This window comes from Eptatretus burgeri, chromosome 7 (assembly GCF_056783735.1).
Source record: "Eptatretus burgeri isolate ZD-2024b chromosome 7, Ebu_testis_v1, whole genome shotgun sequence".
Classification (NCBI taxonomy): domain Eukaryota; kingdom Metazoa; phylum Chordata; class Myxini; order Myxiniformes; family Myxinidae; genus Eptatretus; species Eptatretus burgeri.
The window spans coordinates 26081562-26106863 of record NC_140967.1 but is presented as its reverse complement, the minus strand read 5'-3'; the positions used below and the strand labels follow the sequence as shown (position 1 = coordinate 26106863).

Sequence of the window (25302 nt, the reverse complement as noted above, 5' to 3'; positions counted from 1 at the left end):
GTTGGCGGGACTGTTCAAGTCCCGTGGACGTCACTATATATATATATATATATATATATATATATATATATATATATATATATATATATATATATATATATATATATATATATATATATATATATATACATATGTTATGAAAAGGGCCATGGATGTGCACACATTTCTCACCTGAGACATGAAATGGTAGAAGCACTGCACGAAAATCTGCCACAGATCACAATTCCAGCAGGATGAGATCAAACCGTCCTGCTTGTCTGTGCAAACTATTCAGCAAACCAATTGTACCAAGCAAATTGGTGTGGGCTAACCGCCGACAAAAACAGATAGGAATCTGATTTACACGGTCTCTTGGCAAGTAGTTTCGCATGACCGGTGCTCCTATATAGTAAGCACATGGCGTGCAGATTTTGAGCTTACAGAATTACAGGAAATAATTCGCTTTTCCTGCTAACTTCTCCTGGACCCCAATGCTGAATAGTTTGAATACTGTATAGCTTTCCAGGGAACCTATTGTTTATTCAATACGAGCTTTTCAAAAAATAATAAAACGAGCTCTGGATATAGAGGTGCAGTATAAGAAATGGCAGTTGTATCCGAAGGGTTGTATATTCAACAGCAGCTGAAGGCAGAACAACTGGAACATGAGCTGTATATCTTTTATGGACTAGAACCTGAGCTGTATACAAAGCCAAGGTTCGTGGAAGTGCGACAATACTGAACAGATCAGGCTACAACAATAAAAGGAACAGTGGAGAGAAATGGAAAACAGCAACAGCAGAGTTGAAAGACAATAGAGAGAGACTTAAACAAATATGAGATGTGGGGAGGAATGAGGGTTATGGGAGGATGGATACAGAAGCAAGCTCAGGAAGGAAAAACTGGGAATTTGGAAGGGGAAGGAAAACAGGGGTGAAGATCATTGTTTTGGCCTGGGGGATCAATGAATCAAGAAATCAATCATTTTGGTTTATTGAAAGAACTTCAAATACTGGACAAGGCAGTCCGAAGACTCATATTTGTCCAATTTCAACAATACAACAAACTTACAAATATATATATATATATATATATATATATATATATATATATATATATATATATATATATATATATATATATATATATATATATGGCGCTTTTAGCTACTATGGTAAAAATTCAAATTTGCAATAGAAGTTTGCAGAACCTTCCAAATGGTGAGGTTTCATGAAAAACTAAAATCTTCCAAGTTTTATTAAGATTAAATAATATTTAGGACTTGCGCAGGCACTTGACATCCTTCTCCATTAGTACAACATGGCTATATTAAAATGAAAATCTCTTTTGATGAAAACAATTTAAAAAAATTATCCTGAAAAGTAAATAATATGCCTTTATAAAATCAAAGTTTCCTTTGAGGCCTTTGGGTATTTCCGTCGGTCATCCTCCATCACTTGAACAAGGTACTGCGCTTGAGCTTCATCTCTTGTTCGACCAGCTTTCGTGAAATCTTGGATGAGGGCGACGCCTCTTTCGGCCGCATCATTCACGACATTCAAAGAGTCAACCCTCTGCTTTGCTTTGACGTAGGATTCAAAGCTCTTCCAGTTTGATGGATCCTTTTCCTCGAGAAAGTCTTCTGGCAGCTTAGGAGCGTAAAGAGATTTTTAGTTTGGGAGGAGCAGAGGTCAGACAGCTTCTTTCCCTCTGGATTGGGAAGCCAGACTCGTCGAGATGGATCCTCTGAACCCTCCACGTCCTTCATGTTTATTACCATGGCGATCTTTTCTGACGAATCTAAGTTGTCATCAAAGAGTGCAAGGCCGACGTTAACTTCGCTCAGGTACCACAGATGGCGGCTCATTGTTTTTATGCAGCATGATTCAAGGAATGGAGGGCTTGAAGGAGCTGGAGGTCATTCTTTGGCGCGGAAGCAGCATTTCGAGCGTCGAACCAGGCCCTGATATAGTGCTTAGCAACAAAAAGACAGACCTGCTTGATCCCGCTAAACAGGCGTTCTGTGCGACATGTACTGCGGGATGATGACGCGCGTTTAGTGAGAAAATCCGAGAACTGTCCTTGAATCATCCAGATCTTGAAGCAGTAAATTGCATGAGCCATCCAACGCGCTCGGTGAACGGCGCCAGGTGCCCTGAATGTTGGAACCTGATATCCAGAAGGGACGCCTCCAAGGAAAATGATCGTCAGTTGGAGAAGTTCTTTGTGGTCGTCTCGGGGATGCTTCTGCTTCAGAAGCTCTTGGGCATGCTGAATGACAGAATTGGCCCATGGATGGATATCGGTGGCTGTGCTTGCATCATCAGCAGCAGTCAAGTACTGCGTGAAATTAAAATGGAGCCAGCAGTCCCGGAAGGTTTGGAATAAGGTGATGTCTGGCCCTCGGGATGCTTCATCGACCGAAGAAGAGTAAACTGCTTCCAAAACAAGTTCTAAGACATGGTGCCGACACGCAAAATAAAGAAGTTGATGATCAAGGATGTTTTCAATACGAACACAGACCCCACCCCGGATTCCAGTATTAACAGCTGTCGTGTCAAAACACATCCCTTTGACACGTCCAATCAGGTTCCACTCCTTAACTGTTGAAAAGATGACCGCGGCTGTTTCTTCCGCCTTGGAGTCTTTCAGCATCGGAATTGCCAGGATTTTTGACACACCATTCCCAGTGACCAGAATTGGCTGCCTGTCAACTTTGTCTCTTCCAGTTAGGTCTGGCATCAGCTTGGAATCCCAGTGGACTACCAGGGGTGTGTCAACCTTAAAGCTCTGCTTTATCTCTTCAGCGCGTTGCTTCCGGTGCTTAACACGAGCGGCACGAATGGCACTTGGACTGAGAGAAAGTTTATTGATGTCTTGTCCCAATTGCTTGGCAAATGGAATTAGAACCCGACTTGCAGAACGATCGCTAAGGAGAGTTCTATCCAGGGCCTCAGTTACTTCAGATGTTAATCCAATTGTCCCACGTTTTCTCTTCGGAGGCTGGGAATCACAGGTGGTTGGATTTTTTTTTTTTTTTTGTATACCTTGGTCGAGGCTCGTATGAGAGCTAACACACAACTCACAGCAAGGAGGCATGAGACAAGAGGGGCGGGAGTGGAAGGGACAAAACAGTGGGGAACAGACACATTAGGTGAACTGTGGAAGGGAGAGGGATGGGGATGGGACGGGGAACATGGCGAAGAGAAGATGGACATTTCAGGGACTTTCAGGAAGGAAAACAGGAGAAATGAAGGAAGTGGGCTTGGGTGGATTATCGGGGGTAGAAAAGATCGAGGATTTGGATGGGGGAAGATAAGAGGTGGTGGTGAACAGCTGTTTTGAAAGCCTGGAGGGAAGAATGGGAAAGAATAGAGTGAGGAAGTTTATTCCAAAGGCGGGAAAAAAGAGGAATAAAAGAGTGAAGATGAGCAGTGATTCGTGATTTTGGTAGTTTTACCAGAAGGGGGTTGTTGGCGGACCTTGAGCGCCCTGTGGAAATGTGGTGGGGACAAATCGCAGAGAGAGCAGGGGGGGCAAGGCTGGAGAGGAGTCGGTAGAAGACAGAAAGACCACCGACCAACCTGCGGTGATTGAGTGAGAGGCCCAAAGACTCAGCTTCATTGCGGGAGATGCCGATGATCTTAAATGCCCTGGTTTCGACAGCGTGATGCCGAGAAAGGTGGGAGGCAGGACCACCAGCCCAGAGGGGAGAGCAGTACTCCATCAGGCTACGGACAAAAGCTTTGTAAGTGGTCAGGAGCTCAAGAGGGCCGAGGAAGGACTTAGCACGATGTAGGATTCCCAGTCGGCGACTGGCTTTTGAGGCGAGGTTGGAAATGTGACTTTCCCAGGAAAGGTCATGGCAGATAGTGAGACCTAGAAGCTTGAAAGAAAAGACTTCTTCCAGAGGATTGTTGAGAAAGTGGATGGGGGGGTTTTGTAAACGGTCCTTTCGAAGAGACATAGTGAGAGTGTGAGATTTGTCTGGATTGAAAGACATGTTCCACGTGTTGCACCAGTTTGTGATTTTATCCAGATCTGCAGTGAGCGAAGAAGCTGCTGCTTGCCGGTCTGAGGGATGACAGATGGTACGGCAGAGGGTGGAGTCGTCGGCAAAGAGAAATAGAGGATTTTCCAGAGAGTCCGAGAGATCATTGATGATGGATGGAAGAAGATGGTTGTCGACTTGGACTAGATTCAGTTGAGCTGGAGGAGGAGGAAGACTGGAGGTTGGCTGTTTCAGAAGTTGCGGCCATCTCCAAAAGCGCCTTCTGTTTCCTCTTTTTCTCTTCATCCTGAGGTTTCATAATTTTCTCTGAAGTCCTGGCAGTCTTGTAGTCAAGACTCCCGATCTTTCCTGGACGCCCCTTTTCACGCTGAGAAGCAAGAAACTCCTTGTCCTCATTGATTTTTATAAGATTCATAGCATCAGCGTGAGCTATGTCAAACAGCTCATCCAGGTCGGCCTTGAAATTGTCTTGTTTCTCTATGTTGGTAGCAGTCTTCCGATTGATGCTTTTCTTTAAACCCTGCCACGTTGTGTGTAATTTTCGCACATGGACTACCACATCAGGAAGGTGCTTAGTAGGAATCCCCTCTGTGGACCAGATGTTCATTAGCTCTAGTGATGTTTGATTCACACTTGCAGTTAGGGTCTCATTCATTTCCACATGAAGGAACATCAAAAAGCGGAGAACTTCGGCCTTAGAAGGAAGCTTCTGGCCAGGAAGTGTTGGATTAGGGGATCCAATCAGCCAAATGGCCTTTTTCGATCTAGTTCTGGAGGCCATTACCCCTAAAATATGCAGAAATTTCTGGTCTGAAAAAAAGATAAAAACATCATGGTTAAGTGGGAAATGTTACAGAGTGGTAAGTACACATTGAAAAGTTACAAGTTTTTGCCAAGCTTGCGCGTTAATTCATGCACGCATGAAGAAAGGCTCTGCTCACTGCTGTGCAATTGCACAACTTTCAACAAGAAAACTTTCCGTTTCCGAAATTTGGACTGAGTTGGGACTTCATTATTTTTCGATTTAGCAATTTATGAGCTGATTTTCATTTCTTCACATCAATATTTAATATCATTTTTATGCATTTAATTATACGAATATATTAATTAAACCCTCAAAACAGTAAATTCAGATGATATCAAAATAAACTTTTAATTGATCTGCGAAAAGAGGAAAAAAATCATTTTTGGCAGTTTTTGATGCCCTTTGTGCAACTTTGCATCGCTTGTGCAAGTTCAAGAACATGACTCAAGAAAAAAATATTTTAACACAATGATTTCTAGTAGGAACCTCACTGAATGGCAGGTTCTGCACATTAAAAAAAAAACTCATTTTTTAGAAGCACCCTTAATTGTTTATATATATATATATATATATATATATATATATATATATATATATATATATATATATATATATAAATATAATTATGCATTAAAATAAATGCATAAAATAAAAATGAAAATTATTTGAAATAGACATTTTTAATTCAACAAAAAGTCTCCAACCTCGGAGTTCCCACAGCTTAAAGCTCACTCAGGACACATGAAGTGCCGGCACCAGCGACGAGATTGTCTGCAGTGTCCGCAAATGTCGATCAATCGATCAGTCCACGCAAATGCCCAGGAGGAGCACAGAACACAGAGTGAGCACCACTGCGGTCCGCACACCCAGGCCCTGCAACTGGGCCATCGGAACAGACCTCATGTGTCCCAATGGTGATCCCACCCTGTGCACCACGCAAACTCCACCCACTCGGCTGCTTCTTCTACCAGGCCTCTGATGCCAAACCAGCGTCCTCCCTCCTTGACCACACTCGACTCCACCATCCCCACGAGTCAGACCGGCTCTGACGCAGCGAAGCCGTAGCCAGTGGCACGCTCAACCGATGGGTCACAGCCTCAGTGACAGACTTGGAGAGACTCGGGCCATATGGCCAAGAACGGCTTGTCAAGTGAGAAGCGTGCTCGGGTACGGCTGCCATGCATGCTAAGTCCTCGAGAGGAGGCCGTGGCAAAGCATTTCCCACACAGTGACGATGGTCCATGGAACAAACCCGGAAGTGGAAGCGACGCAGCAATGTCATCATGGTGCTAATCAGGGGATGATCTAAGATGGTAGTGAACAGCTGTCTTGAAGATCCATAGAGAAGAATGAGATTGACGAGAATGTGGAAGTTGATTCCACAGGAGGGGAAAAAGAAGAACAGTGAGTAGAGATGAGCAGTAATTCTGGATTTTGGGAGATTCATCATCCCTCCATCTGGACCATACTCTGTGCAGAGCATTGGTGCTGCCTAAGCTGTCTCCTTGGCTATTGGGTACAATCCTGGATGGGTCACCACTCCGACACAGGATACCAGCAAGCTGGCACTCATTTTACCAATCTCAGAAGGATGACAGGCAGAGTCGACCCCACCTGATGTTAATTAAATAGCCAAGTGGGATTTGAATTCAGGATCCTAAGATCCTAACCATTAAGCCAACACCAATCCCAAGCCCACCACCATAACCATTAAGCCAACACCAGGCAGAAGATTCATCAGAAGGAGGTAGATTGTGGATTGCGATCTCCCATAAGAAACCTAGTGGGACAAAGCACGTAAAGAGCAGAGGGTGCAAGACCAGAAATGATATGGTAGAAGTCAGAGAGACCACCGAACTGTCTGTTAAGGGATAAACATTATTGGAAAGATAAACTCAGGTAAATATAGGATATATGAGAAATATCTGTGGATGCGAGGTGTTGAGTTCATACCATTCCCTTTCCCTACCACATACCATTCCCTACCACAAGTGAGTGGCGGCAGTGTATATAACATATATAGGCACACACACACACACGGACAGACACTTCTCCTTTTACCAAAGGACACAAAAATTTGATATAATTTCTCTTGTGGCCCCAGAACCAAACAAAAAATATATATTTACGAGCAAGTACCCACAGAGCATCCATGCAATGTAAAATGTGACGTCAAGTCTTCAACTCCCCACCCCATCCCAAACCCCAAATCATCAAGCCCCTGCCTCCCAAACGCCAAGTCCTCAATCTATACCTCCCAACACAAGGGTCATTCCCCTCCCCACTCCGCTGGCACGGTTCCCCTTTTGTCTCGCTTAACCCACCGGCACGGTAAATTGACATTGGGCGTGAAGATCTGGCCAAAGTTGAGAGTCGCAAATGGCGACCGAGGTCTCTTGAAGACATGCCATCCTCTCGGAGTTATCTAGTGGTGACGTCCCATCACAATATATGTATACAGTGTCTTCGAAAAGTATTGACATCCCTAGACTTTTGTCATATTTTGTTGTGTCACAGCCTTAATTGAAAATGGATGAAATTCAATTTTTTTTTGTCACTGATCTACACAAAATACCCCATAATGACAGAGTGAAAACATCTGATGCAAGTTCTCCTCAAGGATTTGCCTGTATTTGTCTCCATTCATTGTTCCCTCTATCTTTACAAGTCTCCCAGTCCTTGTCGCTGAAAAGCATCCCCATAGCATGATGCTGCTACTACCATGTTTCACAGTAGGGATGGTGTTGGATGGGTGATGAGCTGTGCCCGGTTTCTGCCAGATGTAGTGCTTTGTATTCAGGCCAAAGAGTTCAATTTGTCTCATCAGACCAGAGAATATTTTTCCTCATGCTCTCAGTCTCTCACGTGCCTTTTCACAAACTCCAGGTGTGCTGTCATGTGCCTTTTTCTCAGGAGTGGCTTCTGTCTGGCCACTCTCCCATAAAACCGAGATTTGTGAAGTGTTGCAGAGACTGTTGTCCTTCCAGCAGGTTCCCTCATCTCAGCCAAGGAATTCTGTCAGAGTGGTCATTGGGTTCTTCGTCACCTCCCTGACCAAGGTCCTTCTTGCCAGGTTTCTCAGTTTTTTCAGCCGGCCAGCTCAAGGAAGAGTCTGGGTAGTTCTATATTCTTTCTATTTCCTAATAATGGAGCTCACTGTGCTCTTGGGAACTTTCAACACTCAAGAAATTGTTTTATACCCTTCCCCAGATCGATGCCACTTCCCAATTCTATCTCGGAGTTCTACGGACAGTTCCTTGGACTTCATGGTAGAGTTTCTGCTCTGACTTGCACTGTCACCTGTGGAACCTTATATAGAAAGGTGTGTTTCTTTTTTAATCATGTCCAATCAATTGAATTGGCCACAAGTGGATTCCATTCAAGTTGTGGAGACAGCTCAATGATGATCAAAGGAAATTGGATGCACCTGAGCTCAATTTGGAGTGTCATAGCGAAGGGGTTGAATACTTATTGATGCAAGACATTTCAGATTTTCATTTTTAATTTATAAAAAAATTAATGCATCATAATAATAATAAAAAAAAACATGTTTTCACTTTGTCATTCCATTGGGACCATCCTCTGTGCAGAGCATTGGTGCTGCTGAAGCAATCTCCTTGGTATTGGGCACAATCCTGGACGGGTGACCACTCTGACACAGTATACCAGCAAGCTGGCACTCATTTTGCCGACCTCGGAAGGATGACAGGCAGAGTCAACACCACCTGGTATTAATTGAACAGCCAAGTTGGATTTGAACTCAGGACCCAAGGATCCCAAGCCCACCACCCTAACCATTAAGCCAACACCAGGCATAACGTTGTCATTATGGGGTATTTTGTGCAGATCGGTGACAAAAAATTTAAATTTAATCCATTTTAAATTCAGGCTGTTATACAACAAAATGCGACAAAAGTCAAGGGGTGTGAATACTTTCTGAAGGCACTGTGTATGAAAACCCTTCTTCAAAGGAAAGTTTATATCATCGTTTAATGCTTCGCAAGTGGAGCATAAACGCGAAAATATTCAAACAAAAGTGCTGTCTGTTTTCGACTGAAAACTTGTATTTTTGCAGTGAATGGAAAATGTTACTCTCAAAATTGTTTGAACTCATTCCAGATCAAATATTTTTGGCATGTTGTAAAGATTTCATGGTGGTCACAGATATTAAAATTTAGTAAACATTAAACGTGTGGGCCAAAGTTAAGTTTTCCTTTGTTAAAGCGATAATGTTAGTGTTCTCTGCATTGCCACTGCTGATTGTTGTGATGCTTCACCTTTAGTCCGTTTCAATAAATGGATCTGGCAGATACTGTGGTTTGAGGAACTAATCTTGCTTTTGAAGGCTAGTGTCAACAACTCACCTGCTCTTCTTCAAAAGACATTGTGAGAGAGCTCTAACATCAAGCAGCGAAAATCACCAGATACTGGCCAACATCTCAAATTTCATAAACATCCCCCCCCAAAAAAACATTGTTGGAAGCGATATGACGTAAACAAACCAGCACACAAAAACCTTGCCATTTATCAGCCACGGCATAAAATGACCAGTGGACATGTGAGAATGCTTCAGCTGTTTTGCTTGACCATCTGACCAAGTGACGTAAAGTATGTGGACACCTGCTCGTCCAACATCCCATTCCAAAATCATGGGCATTAATATGGAGTTGGTCCCCCCTTTGCTGCTATAACAGCCTCCATTCTTCTGGGAAGGTTTTTGACTGGATGTTGGAACATTGCTGTGAGGATTTGCTTCCATTCAGCCAAAAGAGTATTTGTGAGATCAGGCACTGATGTTGGACGAATATATCTGGCTCGCAGTCGGCATTCCAATTAATCCCAAAGGTGTTTGATGGGGTTGAGGTCAGGGCTCTGCAAGCCAGTCAAGTTCTTCCACACTGATCTTGCCAAACCATTGCTGCATGGACCTCACTTTGTGCACGGGGGCATTGTCATGCTGAAACAGGAAAGGGCCTTCCCCAAACTGTTGCCACAAAGTTGGAAGCACAGAATCGTGTCGAATGCCATTGTATACTGTAGCATAAAGACGTGCCTTCACTGGAACTAAGGGGCTTAGCCCAAACCATGAAAAACAGCCCCAGACCATTATTCCTCCTCCACCAAACTTTATAGTTGGTACGATGCATTTGGGCACGTTGCGTTCTCCTGGCATCCGCCAACCCCAGATTCATCCATCAGACTGCCAGATGGTGAAGCGTGATTCATCACTCCAGAGAACGCGTTTCCACTGCTCCAGAGTCCAATGGCGGTGAGCTTTACACCACTCCAGTCATCGTTTTGCATTGCGAATGGTGATCTTAGACTTGTGTGCGGCTGCTTGGCCAAAGAAACACATTTCATGAAGTTCTCGATGAACAGTGCCTGTACTGACGTTGCCTCCATAGCCAGTTTGGAACTCGGAAGTGTGTTGAAACCACGACACGATTTTTCCACACTACGTGCTTCAGCACTTGGTGGTCCCGTTCTCTGAGCTTGTGTAACTGATCACTTTGCGGTTGAGCTGTTGTTGCTCCTAGATGTTTCCATTTCACAATAACAGCACTTTCAGTTGACCGCGGCAGCTCTCGCAGGGCAGAAATTTGACAAACTGACTTGTTGGAAAGGAGGTATCCCATGACGGTGCCACGTTGAAAGTCACTGAGCTCTTCACTATGGCCCATTCTACCGCCAATGTTTGTCTCTGGAGATTACATGGCTGTGTGCTCGATTTTATACACCTGTCAGTCCTGGGTGTGGCTGAAATAGCCGAATCCACTAATTAGAAGCGGTGTCCGCATACTTTTGGCCATGTCATGTATGTCAGAGAGATAAGGTGTTTAAATATTGCATGAGCTCAACTTACTTCTTAATTTTCATCCGTATGCAGCACAAGTCTGTGGGGGAGCATCATTGGCTGAAGGCGTGGCTGTGCTGCTGATGCAATGTCCTCCGCTGGTTGGGGCAGGAATTTGTAATTTGTGCATGGTGCCGGGGATAGCTCACCTACTCTTCGCAAAGGACACCACGGGATCTTCAACATCCACAATCAATTGCTGGCAGACGGGACGCTTTGAGGTGAGTGAGCATAAATCTAGGCCACCCTGTTAGCCCACCTCGAAATGATGGTCTCCTGTTTATGTCTTAGTATTCCCAAGTTGTTAAAAAAAAAAAAAGTTCTTGAGACTGGTGACATTTTTTGCAACATGTCATTGTTTTACTTTCAGGGCAATCATCCTTCAATCGTGTACTCTTAGGGGCAGTACCGTATACATCCGGATTATCTTTGAAAAATAATTTAGAGGGGGAGGACGAGCCAATGAAATAAAATTTTGGGGACAGGACGAGAAGGGGGAAGTTGATGACAAAAGGGAGGGAATGTAAGTTGCGGAATACTGAAAAGACAAAAATGGGGGAAGAGTTGTGAGGGTTGGCAAAGGAAGGACCATGCATTTTGTAATTTGTTTTGTATCTGGAGATGAGGCTTGTTGAAGAGCAAGAACACAATGTATCAGGATGCAATATAATAAAAGGAACTTCAGAAGGAGAAGGGGGAAATGCTGACAGCAAGGCTGAGGGAGGAAATAAAAGGAGACGGACAACAAGGGATGTGCAGGTAAGGTTGAGGAGAAGGAAAGAATACAGGGGATCGATAAGATGGATTCATTCGCTCGTAGAATGAAATTTACAAATGACTGAGGGTGAAAAAGGATAAGGAAACACAATTGCATGGCAAGAGAAGCAGGATGTAGAATTCTCAAGCTTATGGTTGAGACCACTACGAGTGGATGCATTAACTCGTGCGGAAGCCGTTCGTGGAACTCGTGCGTCAAGTTTTCACAATCGTTTTGCTGCACTATGTTCAAGTGATATTCCTCCGCTGTCAGGTCTTTGCCCATCTGTACAGAGTCGGACACGGAGCTGAACCGACGGCGTAACAGCAGAACGATCACGATGCCAATTTCAGGTTCCACCAGAGATCCACTAAGCAGTGGAATCGCAGCATGGTGGAAAAATATCCTTCCAGTCATTGCCTGTGGAACCCATGATACAGTGGCTTGCCATAAAGCCCAAAACGACGTTCTGGCTTAACCTCTGCCTGCACTGTGGTGGAACATCCACACCCTCATCTTTGTGATCTTCAACTTCCCCAGAACCCACTTAAACAAAATCGTTTCTTGAAGTTTCTTCTTATTGCTCCCTATCAAAATTATCAAATTGTCCCAACAAAGGCATCAAAATCTGTTTCCTCTTCTGCTGAAGTCATCAATCATTGTGCAGCCGAGGCAAAGGAAACTGGACAAAAAGCCACAAGCGAGGGAGAAGACGAATTTCATGGAAGAGCGAAACAAAGAATGAAGGGGTTTTGACTGGCACAAAAGGACCGAAGGGTGCAAGCTGACAGTTGACTGAAATAATATGTCCTGTAGGAAAAGGCAGGATATAGCAGGAAGTTATCAGGAATAAGGAAATAAAAGAAGATGAAAGTAGACTACTACTTCTACTACGACTACTGCTGTCCCAAGTAATCCCATATTCCTATGGCCCAAAAGCCAAAAAGTTTATGGATTTGTTATCTTTCATGAACAGGCCCTCCCAGGCCTGACGTTCGACTGGAGCTAGTTTTGACAGCAATTTGTAACTTGTTCAGGGTGCCTGGGTTAACTTTCCTGCTCTTCGTCAAAAGACGTTGTGGGGTCTTTAACCTTGAACAGCTAATGGCAGCCGATGGGCACCCAAGACACACTGCGATGCAACACTGCCTGCAAAGCACCACTCGTCCACTCTTTTTATTGTCAGGTTATTTATTCGACAGGTTATTGTCGAATTGAGAACCAAACTCAATGGAACGCGCAACATCGACACCATCCTGTAAGATCGAAGGAAAAAGCCATCAATAAAAAATATGCAGAGGGGATTATTTGGTCAAAAGGTCAATCATTTTTGCCGATGTAATATGTCGTTCAAACCTTTGTCATAAATATATGATGTGAAAACCCACATCACCCACTCGTATTTATAATATCGTGCACGTCTATAGATGCTTGAAAATATTCAAGCGAAATAAATTTTGTTGAAACAGATGTCCGGTAATTTATATTCAACATTCTAACGTCTTATTATATCCAAACTTCTCGAATTACATGAATGCAATCGAATGTGCCTCATTTAATTGCGTGCAGTTTGTAGTTTTGTTGAATCGGTGTCGCTGTTATCAATCTGTCTGACTTTTGATGCTTCCTTCTTGCATCGCAGGGCCAAGTTTGAAATCAGAACAAAGGGATTGTGCATATGCAAGAGAAGTTTCGAGATTCCAGATGTCACTTCAAAGCATTCACGAGAATACATTGCTCTGGAACAGACCACGTGGAGGAGAGGGTGGTGCAGAACAGACGTTCTCATTGGATGCCCGTTGAAACCACAGTGAAATCGGTTTGGCATACACCATTCCTTGCGATTGCTTTTTCTTAACATTATGCATGTTCCTTGCAATTCCGTTTTCAGAACGAGCCTCATTACTGATGGGGAGCATATTAAGCAAAATTTAGTTGCAAAATGTTGAGATGTGCATTGGACAAATCAATCTATGGTACTGTGAAGTATTCATCCATTAGCACTGCACCGCTTCAACCATGGATGAAACTAGCCAGAAATCGGCTCGTATTCACAATTCCAACACATTTCACACAATGACTGAATGAATAGGTAGGGACGAGGCTAAAATGGACTTATATGTGAGGTCACTGGTTCTTTTCAAGAAAATAAACTTCCATCATGACGTAATTCATCGATGTTTTTAATTATCCAATTAAGAATTTCTGAATTTTCGATTCCTTGATATACAGATTTATTATAAATACATATGTATGTATATATATATATATATATATATATATATATATATATATATATATATATATATATATATATTGTTGTAGTTCTGGGAACCGCATCCCTCCAAAGCAATAACATCCATCATACAGTAGTTCCCAGACAGTTATTTTGTTTGTCTTCGTGTAGTCAGACCTTCCTCTCATGTCTAATGGGTTAACGGGACTAAGTGCATTGCATGGGTCTAATAGCTAGGTCTAAAAATTATATATCCATCTTCAATCCTGATTTCCATCCAACCCTTTCCTTTTATCCATGATACAAATTGAAGCAAGCAAACATGCATGATAACAGACACCCTCACAGCCCTATGAGAGAATTACCACATGAATAAGTGCATGCATGGCACACCCTTTCATTCAAATATGCGTGCCAATTTGCAACGGCATCTCACCCTGCCCAACCTTCGCTCACAAAAAGCTCACCACCTTGACCACCAACATCTCCCACACACGGTAAAAATCATCACGCGCCTCCTCACACCTCCGCATGGATACGGTTCGCCACCAAGCAGAGGTCTGCTGCATGGCCCAGGCTGCTTGGGGTGCGTGGCGTGGGGACGGGCCAGGCGCGTTGGCAGCGCCGGCCGCGTCTCGCCGGGGATGGCCCGAATGGGTGCATGGGACTGACGTGACCCTCGTCCAGTCACCAGAACATTGTGGGATGGGTGACAGGGGTCACGGGGTGGTGCGAGTCTCTGGGCCGTGTCACGCCAGATGTGCGAATGAGACTGCTTCTGGCCCCAGGAGCCTGGCAGAACAAGGCCGGGACCCAATCGGAGACCGCGATTCGGATGATCACGTGTCGCTTTGGATCGTCACCCCACCCTTCACCTGGGGCTTATAAAAGGCGGATCGCGAAGCTGTCCTCTCTCTCTCTCTCTCTCTCTCTCTCTCTCTCTCTCTCTCTCTCTCTCTCTCTCTCTCTCTCTCTCTTTCTCTCTCTCTTTCTCTTTCTCTTTCTCTTTCTCTTTCTCTTTCTCTTTCTCTTTCTCTTTCTCTTTCTCTTTCTCTTTCTCTTTCTCTTTCTCTTTCTCTTTCTCTTTCTCTTTCTCTTTCTCTTTCTCTTTCTCTTTCTCTTTCTCTTTCTCTTTCTCTTTCTCTTTCTCTTTCTCTTTCTCTTTCTCTTTCTCTCTCTGCACTTTGTCTGCCTGCCTGCCTCGTCCATTTCTTCGCCTCTCTGCTCCACCCCCTCTTCATTGCACCTCCTTGTCTGCCTGTCGCTGCATCTACACTCGGAGTTGGTGTGCGACAGACGTTCTTCTGGACCAGTGCAGAGCACATGTTTCCACGAGACCCGGCAAAGTGATTACCAGGATATAACGCACCGACTCTTAAGGTGGGATCACTTAAGCGGAGCGTCCCCCAAAGCATACCAGGTTGCATGGTCGGCCGACCACGCCAGGTATCGAGAGGCTGTTAGTCCTCATCTGCTGTGCTTCCTTCTGGCTAACTAATCTTCATCGGGTTTGTGTGTATGTATGTGATGACGCCGGTCGTAGGATAAGTTAAGAATGTGGAAGATATAACTGGATAAGTCTGCTCTGTGTCTACTTTTGTAAATTTCTTGCCTTTTGTCGCACCCCACAAATTCCTTGCTATCCCTGCTGGACATAATAATAAACCCTATTCACTGTACCACACACCTTTCCTCGCTTGATTGTAAATAAATGCTTTGTATAGAAATGTTCCCAGCTCGTTTTCGTCTTTTCCTTCATTGCTTCAACATGGTCCATATCCTAACCTCGCCGGGATGTTATCCCCCAACAATCTGTTTTCTAGCGTCCTTGGCAGTTACGCTCGGCTACATCTGATCCGGTAAGGTGATCCGGTTTGAACAAGGCATACCGAGGGCGTGTCCCCCGGTAATTAGATCACGTGACCATTTTAGGTAACTGGTCTCAATCAGATGGAGGACCCAAATTCACGTGGTTGAGTCCTGGCGATCACGGTCGATTAGCGACCCGCCGTGTCGTGGAATTATCCGTGTGCGACGGCCTGCGATTCAGGAGTCTGGTGGGAACCCGAGATAGCTTCCACCCTGGGTCCGCAACAATATATATGTATTTATATATTGATATATTGATATATTTATATATATATATATATATATATATGTATATACATACATGCACAACATGGCCAAAAGTCTGTGGACACCTGCTCATGGGCATTAATATGGAGTTGGTCCCCCCTTTGCTGCCATAACAGCCTCCACTCTTTTAGGAAGGTTTTCCACCAGATGTTGGAACATTGCTGCAGGGATTTGCTTCCGTTCAGCCATTCAAGCATTAGTGACGTCAGGCACTAATGTTTGGTCATTAGGTCTGGCTTGCAGTCAGCATTTCAATTCATCCCAAAGGTGTTCGATGGGATTGAGGTCAGGGCTATGTGCAAGCCAATCAAGTTCTTCCCCTCCTATCTCGACAAACCATTTCTGCACAGACCTCGCCTTGTGCACGGGAGCATTGTCATGTTGAAATAGGAAAGGGCCTTCCCCAAACTGTTGCCACAAAGTTTGAAGCACACAATCGTCTAGAATGTCATTGTATGCTGCAGTGTGAAGATTTCCCTTCACTGGAACCAAGGAGCCCAGCCGAAACAATGAAAAACAGCCCCAGACTATTATTCATCCTCCACCAAACTTTACAGTGGGCACTATGCATTTGGGCAGGTAGCGTTCTCCTGGCATCCACCAAATCCAGATTCGTCCGTCGGACTGCCAGATGGTGAAGTGTGATTCATCACTCCAGAGATTGTGGTTCCACTGCTCCAGGGTCCAATGGCGGTGAGCTTTACATCATTCCAGCCGAAGCTTGGCATTGTGCATGGTGATCTTCAGCTTGTGTGCCACTTCTCGGCTCTGGAAACCCATTTCATGAAGCTCTCGACGAACAGTGCTTGTGCTGATGTTGCTTCCACAGTTAGTTTGGAACTTGACAGTGAGTGTTGCAACCGAAAACAGACGATTTTTCTGCTCTACGCACTTCAGCACTCGGTGATTCCGTTCTGTGAGCTTGTGTGGCCTCTCACTTCACAGCTGAGCTGTTGTTGCTCCTAGACGTTTTCCACTTCACAACAACAGCACTTACTATTGACTGGGGCAGTTCTGGCAGGGCAGAAATTTGACTTGTTAGAAAGGTGGCATCCTATGATGGTGTCATGTTGAAAGTCACTGAGGTCTTCAGTACGGCCCATTCTACTGCCAATGTTTGTCTATGGAGATTGCATGGCTGTGTGCTTGATTTTATACACCTCTCAGCAATGGGTGTGGCTGAAATAGCCAAAGCCACAAATTCGAAGGGGTGTCTGCATACTTTTGGCCATGTCGTATAAACCCACCCACATCTCTCACCTGTGAATCGAGGGAATAGCCAATCAGCTCTCACCTAATCAACTAAACCCAGGTGGCTCGGATTATATAAATAATCGACACCTCCGACACTCCTTTAGCCTCACAGACACCTCCGACACTCCGACACAGACACGCACACGATTATGACATATGAAACGAGCTGACAATCTGGAAACTACAGCGCATGACAGAGCTGATGATGATATGCTGCATAGAATTATAGAGGAACATTTGATTGCAAGAGAAGCTGTCGACCATTCTGCATGCCTCTCTTCTTATATCAGTAAAACTAACATCAAGGATATGCCACAAACGTCAACTTCTTTCGCTCAATCATCACATGAGAGAGCTTTCTATGAGCTAATTTCACATCCTGAGAAGGATTTTTTAAGAACAAGAAAGCACTTCTGTTACCTGATCTGTTTGACATGTACAGAAGCTTTCTGACGGAAGAAGCACACAAGCAAAGCTATCAAGTAATTGGTGGTCACCCAGTATCTCCATGGAAGACGTTATTAAATGTGGCTGCCAACGAACAAGCTCTAATTTAACTGGAACGGCACTCGGTAGAGCAAAAACCTCCACCAGGCTGATCATTTTACATTTTGTATCCCACTGATTGATAGATAAGATCTGCATCTTCTTGGGCCCAATCACTTAAATGGTGAAGAATCACTTTTAAAATTCTAGCATCCAGATCTGGATCCAGATCTTTACCAAAATCGAATCAATTTGTCCCTCTCACACACCTAAGCCTGTCCACAAAATTTTGTCTGAATCCGTCCATAACGTTTTGAGATATCCTGCTCACAGAGGATCACATCAACAAGATGTGGATTGAGACAGGTACTGTAACAACCGCCTCTGATCTGCGTCATCGGTTCATCCCTGTTCACAACATCTGTAAAAGGCCATATCTGTGGATTTTTGTGCAATAGTTCCGGCTGCTCATGCACTCACTGCATGTGACTGTCATCCTATTTTGACATTGGGAAGAAGTTAGTCGTCTACAACATAATTACAACAAGTGGTTCATCTGCATCCACTGATTTGACCTTACTTGGTGGGAATGATGAAGAGAGATATAACAGCAGCAAGGAAATTGGCAACAATGCTCTATGATCCTATAGGGAAACTACAGAAACTTAATCAGAATCTCAATGAATGATCTATGTGTGAAATTTTCAACAAAGAAGGACCAATCACTGACAAAGCTGCCACCTTGCGAGGATAGCTTTGGAGAGCATGTCAAAAGAGCCTCTCGGAAAACAAAAATATTGATGTCATCTCATATGGCCAAACCAAATCTTAGATCTCCAGTAAACAGTGGCTGGAAAAAAATGGAGCATAAAATGACACCATTGTTCTTCTGAGCAACTGCAAGACGTGCTGTGTTGTTGTACCAGCCAAATCGTTGTCTCTCCAATTGTCCATGGTGTGAGCATAACCCACCTTGCACAGAACTGTGTCCATGTCAAGTTGCACTCACAGTTCTTTGGATGAATATGGTGATAATTATAATGATGATGATTATGATGATGATGATATTTCATAGATAGATGATGATTTATAATCGTATTATGTCAGCTTTACTTAGCAGAAGCAACTTATGAACAAAAGTAAGTTCTAAATCGTTCCTGTTTGGAAGTTGAAGGTAGTCATTTAAGGTGAGTTTTCTGGGAAACTGCACCACTGTTGAACTCTATCCACATCATGCTTCACATCATTAAAGCAGACGTACTAAGCTTTCCAATGGTATACGATGCGTCTGCGTGTAGGGTGGGTTGATTAAGTCAGTCTGAGAGCTGATATGGCTGCAGCTTGACTGCAGTCTGGACAGGAGTTTGGAATTTGCCCAATATGCCAGCGGTAGCTCGCCTACGCTTCGCAACGACAAGACGCCGGGGGATTGCTAACGTCCACAAACCCATGCTGACAGACACGGCACCCAGGTTAATGTACATCTCAGGGACGGTGAACACATTTATGAATCACCCTGCATGCAAAACTGCCATGTATTTATGAATATTACTTTCTTTTGATTTTCAAGCAGACACATTGACAGCAAATGTATGCAAGTCGATATGTGTGCTAAACCGAGAATGGTGATTTTGTTAAGATTGATAATAATGATTAAATAAATGACATGATGTCATGGTTCCAAAGAAAAGCTACACAATGAACACATACCACATGTGCAGTGAGTGCATCATAATGAGTTTCACATTAAAAAGCTCTGATTTCAAAGAGACAGCTGTGGCTTTGCACTGGACACATCAGATCTCAAAGGATATAACACAAGCCTTATAAAGACCCCTCATGGTGATATCAGACTACATTTCACTCTCCTGTAAAAGATTTCTGGGCACAAATCTCCATGTCCTCGGAGACACCCTCGGGGCTTTGCCTACATCCCAAGCCCACATGTGTGACATTTTATTTACATTCTCCCAGGCTGCGCATGTCACATTGGGTTAAACAGATGGTTGGAATTCCAGCGAGCAGCAGTTGCATAATGCTGCAACTATGCTGACATTAAATATTTATAGTGTTGGCAGGATAATTCAGAGGTAGCAAACTCGCCTTTGAGTTGTCTCCTCTGGCTTTGACTGATGATTAGACTGTAAAAGGTCACCCCAGGGTTTCACAAGCAGGGCATTCTATCAATTAGGACTGCGCAATCCCTCAGCTGCGGAGTCCTGTCCGCCGGTATTGGATGTTAAAAATCCCACGGTGTCTTTTGCAAAGAGTTGGCAATTGTCGACAATATCCAAATTCCTTCCCTAACCCTCAGGGGCACTGCATGAGTAGCACAGCCATGCTCGCAGAAATGATGCAACCACAAAAGTGTGTCTGTATTAGGTGTTCGAAAGGTTTTATCAATGAGAGACTCACAATATTCCAGACACACCAAAAATACATTTTTATATATTTTTGTCCTAATTTTATACATGACTGCATACAAATTGTATATAGGTACGAGCGGGGTATGCTTACACATTGTAAGCAATAACTAACCATAGTAGGGTGAATATACTGATTCTGGCTCACTTTTCCCCATGTAAAGAATGGGGGATTTTCAGCGATTCATTTTTTTTCCCGAAAAACTAAACCCCCTTTTTATCCCAAGGTATATTTATTTGTCTCCCCTTTTAACCTGGGGACACTTTTTTTTTTCAAATAACCAATGCAATAAGATAAAGATTTGTTCAAGTAGTAATGTGTTTTGTAAAAGGTGATTCTAAAGAAATATCTGAACCATGTAAGCCGAGGGACACTCTTTTTCAAATAACCAATGCATATTGTTGAGCTCACTCATTGAACCCATAAAGATTTGTTCATTCTCAAATTCCTTCAATAGTTTAATTTTATTTGCACAATAATCCCCATTTAAAAACAAAACATTTGAATCTTTATATTTTTTAAGACACCCCTTTTGTGCCATTACGAAATGATAAACATCTCTTAATGCTCTTGTTTGACCACCTCCTGAGCCACATATCATTTTGAGATTAGAGTAAATTGTTTTTTCATTGTTCAATTGATAACCATCAAAGTTTTTAGTCCATTAAAGGATATTTTTTTTTCTTTACATCCTCTAACTTACTAGTTTTTAAATTGATTCGCTGATTTGTTTTATTTACCTTTGTTTTAGTTATTTTTTCAATAAGACTAATTTGATATTTTTCACATTCATTATGTTTTCCATTTTTATACTAAGACTGAGATTTTCTCCACTCTTTAGTTTGATTAAACTTGGTTTGACCATTTATATATTGTGAAAAAACGCAGCGGTAGCCCTTAAAAAACCCTAACCCATCTTCCCATCGTTAAAACACAATCTATTTTATACACTCTATCATACAATATCCATATGGAACACAATCTATTCCATGATCTAAAATAAATCTCTTATCATCAAAGGCTCCCAATGCCTTTTTATTTACTTCTTCACTATATATGTTGTGTTTATAACTTCTTATTGTATTCATTTTCCGATATTCTCCTTTGTTATTCATCAAACAATAATAATAATTTCTAAAACTTATTGATTTCTTTATTACATATTTCTTTATTCCCTTTCACCTCTTATCAATCTGATCACCATACTTATAAGCATATGCCTTTGCTCTCAATCCAATAAACTCACTCATTACTTTTCCACCCAACTCATCCTTAAACTTACCAATAACCTTTTCATTCTTTTTGGAAAATAACTCACTCTTCTTTCGAAAATTACTTGTATCAGATACTCCAATATTTTTCTTCATATCGATATAAACATCATCAGTTTTTATATCTAGGATAAAACTATCAGTGTCCATATACAACAATGAAACATTTTCACCAGACTCTTTCTTTACGCCATTATACAAATAATCAAACATCAATATCTTTGATAAATCAAGAACTGCTGTTCCAATATAAATTGGTTTATCCATTACAATACTTTCCTTTTCCATATGAATAGCAGAAAAGTTCTCTGAAAAAACCTCTTCTCTCTTAAAACTTGGTTTATTTATCAATCTCGAAGCTTCTTTCCAAGATGTTGCAAATCTAATGTTTTGCCTGTTTCGAACATTCTCCATTGTCTTTCCAAACACAGCATTATTCATCAATTTATAGAAATCCCCTTCAAATTTTACTTTTGTATTTGTTCTCATATCTGTATTGAATTCAATATACTTTTTCATCCAAGGACTTTGTTTAAATTTTAAAACTCTATGAATTTTAGCGACTTTCAATCCTTCTCTCAAAAACTGTTTTAAGCTTCTCTGATGCAAAACATATCCCTCTTTATCATAGAATGTTGTTCATAACTTTTCTGTTGATTTGCCTTTAATATTAAAACTTTTATGATAATCACTGAACCATTCTTTCTTTGGGGTTTCTTTCTCACATGCAAAAGGAAGGTCTTTATGCTATTATGAAGATCACTCGGGTACCTCAAATCAACTTCAAAATAATAACCTTCTTCTTCCTCATTCAATTCCTCTTGAGAAGAAATAACAATATTCATCAAAGCCTTTTCATAATCCTTTTCTTCCACCCACTCTAATTTACCAAAAGGCAGAGATTGAGACATTGCCCATCCATACAAATTATTAGCATCAAAATCAGGTCAGGTCAGGTATGGGAGCATGTGCCAGAACAGTGCGTCGCTGCGTCCACTTTCCGCCGGTACTCCAGGGGCCTCCGTCTGGCCATCCCCCAGGCAGATGCCAGGCCCATCCCCATCTCCTTGAGATGATGGTCAACCTGCTGCAACCATGAGGCACGTGGTCGGCCCACTGGCCTCCTCCACTCATGAGACTCCCTCGCTGAGAGAATCTGGTGAGCAGGATCAGCGTCAGGAAAACGAGCCACATGTCCATACAGCCGCAACTGACGCTCACGGACTATGTAGGTAACAAATCTCATCCGAGTCTCTCTCAGCAACCGCTCGTTGGACACAAAATCCGACCAGCGATAGCCAAGGATTCTCCGAAGACACCTGGTACCAAAGGAATTAAGTCTCCGTCTCAGATCCTTGGTCAGAGTCCAAGTCTCGCACCCATAGAGCAAGACTGGAAGTACCAAGGACCTGAAGACTCGGACTTTCATCCTCCCGCACAGGTACCGGCAGCGCCACACCCCATGATCCAGTGAATCCATGACTCCCCAGGCCCGACCCAGACGTCGATTGACCTCTGACTCGCAGCCAGCAGAGACATGAATATCACTGCCAAGGTAAGTGAATCTCTCCACGACCTCAACATCCTCACCACAAACAGACACAGACAGGACAGCAGCATCCAAGATGTCACCGAAAGCCTGGATCTTCGTTTTGACCCAAGAAACCCGTAATCCCAGCGGCTCCGACTCCTCATTCAGCACCTTGAGGGCCCCCAAAAGGATGTCTAAAGTCTCCGCATAGATGACTGCATCATCTGCAAAATCAAGGTCCGAGATCTTGACATTCCCAAACGATGCACCGCAACTTCATCTCTCCGACATCCTCCCTAAAATCCAGTCCATACAAGTGCTGAAAAGTGTGGGGGCAAGTACACATCCCTGACGAACTCCAGTAACAACTGGAAATAAGTCAGAGATGGTACCACCACACTTCACAGCACTCTCAGTACCAGAGTAGAGTTCAGAGATCAGATCGATCAGTTTTGGTGGCACCCCACGAAGACCAAGAATCCTCCAGAGGACATCCCGATTCACTGAATCGAACGCTTTACAGAGATCAACATCGGCTGCAAGCAGCCCCTGCCGAAACTCTCGTCTGCGTTCGGTGAGGACACGAAGTGCAAGGATACGGTCAATCGTTGACCTCTTTGGTGTAAAGCCTGACTGCTCGGGACGCTGGTGCTCAAGCAGATGGTGGCGAACCCTATCAAGAATTATCCGAGCAAAGACCTTGCCCGGCACTGAGAGCAGCGTCACCCCTTGGTAGTTGTTGCAGTCTTGGCGATCACCCTTCCCTTTCCAGAGAGGGACAACAAGGCCCCTCCCTCTTCCAGTCAGTTGGGATGATGCCTGTGTTCCAGGCAGAGCACAAAACTGCATGCAACGACACGAGTGCAGCATTTCCACCAGCCTTGAGAAGTTCGGCATGGATGCCACAGATCCGTGGAGCTTTGTCCCGTTTCAACTGGTTCACCGCAGCCCGTGTTTCCACAAGCGAAGGTGGACCACAGTTGATTCGAGGGTCAGCAACAGGGATTGTAACACCCTTGACGTCCAACTCGACAGCTGGGGGATCAGCCTGGTACAACCGATCAAAGTAACCGGCCCAGCGGGCCTTCACTTCAGACTCCTCTGTCAAGAGCCTACCACTCTCTGCTCGAACTGCAGTGCTCCGAGGGATGGGCTTGGATGAACGTAATGCGCGAATTCCCCTGTAAGCGGGACGAGAATCACCTGTCCACAGGTGATGCTCTACCCCCTCACAGATTCCTCGCACATAGGCCTCTTTGTCCACCCTCAGTGCACGTACAGTTTTACGCCTCAGCTCCCTGAACAGCTCAGCTCTGCCATTCAGCCTGGCCCTGCGACTCTGGTCAATGGTATCCAGTGTCCCTTGAGAGACAAAATTCTTCTTTGCCCTGCGGTGAGTTCCAAGACATCCACCGGCAACATCAAGGAAGGTGGTCTTGAAGGCACTCCACAACTCTTCAGGACCCCCCAAAGCACCCAGACCCCCTAAGTGTCCACTCAGCCTGTTCGCAAACTCCTCAGCTACTCTCTCATCCCTGAGCTTGGCAACATCCAGCCTCGGCTGGGATGGTACCATTCTCCAGGATTTAAGGTGCAGCTTTGGAGTTGCTACAACAAGCCTGTGGTCAGTATTGAGGAACTGAGCACTCCGGTAGACCCTGCAGTTCTGGATCATCCTCCAACGAACGTCAATGAGGACATGGTCAATCTCCTTTGCCACACCGCCAGCGTTGGAATACCAAGTCCAGCGATGAGCTTGTGGGCGCTGAAACCATGAACCAGCCACCCTAAGTCCATGACTTCTTGCAAAGTCAAGGAACTTAGTGCTATTCTGGTTCATAGTTCCTGACCCATGGGGACCAACACACACCTCCTAACCATCCCTATCAGTTCCAGTCGATGCATTGAAATCCCCCAAGACTAGAAGTGTATCTCGTCTGGGGCACTGATCAACCACAGACTTGAATGTGGCGTAGAATGCGTCCTTCACGGTGAGATCACTCGCCTCAGTCGGAGCATAAACAGAGACCAGGGAAATGACACCTAAGGAGTGACGAATCCTTAATCTCATAATACGCTCGTTGACCGGTGTTACCTTAATTATCATTGGGGTCAGCTTATTGGACACAGCTACAGCAACTCCTTGGGTATGGTAACCATCAGAGCGACCAGACCAATAGTAGGTGTAACCACCCACCATAATCTCGCCGCAATCCCGTCTCCGAACCTCAGAGAGAGCTGCAATCCCGATGTCCAAACGCTTGAGCTCAGAATATAACAGAGACAGGTGATCATCCTCTCTTAGGGATAGGACATTCCAGGCACCCACCCGAAGGGACCGCCTCAGGTTAACCCAAGGAGACCGCCGTCTGATGGACGACACCTCAGCACCACTCCGACACACTCTCCCGCAATCTGACCCAGGGATGTTACCCCGTGGTTTCCCTCCTATCATCAAAGATTGGGCGTCCCGAAGGCTTTGCCCCAATCCCGTCATCCGGTGAGCTGCCCTGCGAAGGGAAGCTGCACAGGAGGTACTCCCACGGAGTGGGTTTTC

The 25302-nt window shown here is 44.0% G+C and overlaps 1 protein-coding gene across 4 annotated transcripts in view; it reads left to right on the top strand.

Moving 5' to 3' along the window:
• Positions 1 to 25302, top strand: part of LOC147022854 (uncharacterized) — a 193434-nt gene that overhangs the window by 117619 nt on the left and 50513 nt on the right. For all 4 annotated transcript variants that reach the window (XM_085887745.1, XM_085887746.1, XM_085887747.1 and 1 more), the window contains 2 exons: positions 10684 to 10871; positions 13050 to 13226. In XM_085887745.1, the coding sequence (XP_085743871.1) occupies positions 10684 to 10871; positions 13050 to 13061 (200 nt within the window). In that variant the 3' untranslated portion in view covers positions 13062 to 13226. The remainder of the gene's footprint in view (positions 1 to 10683; positions 10872 to 13049; positions 13227 to 25302) is intronic.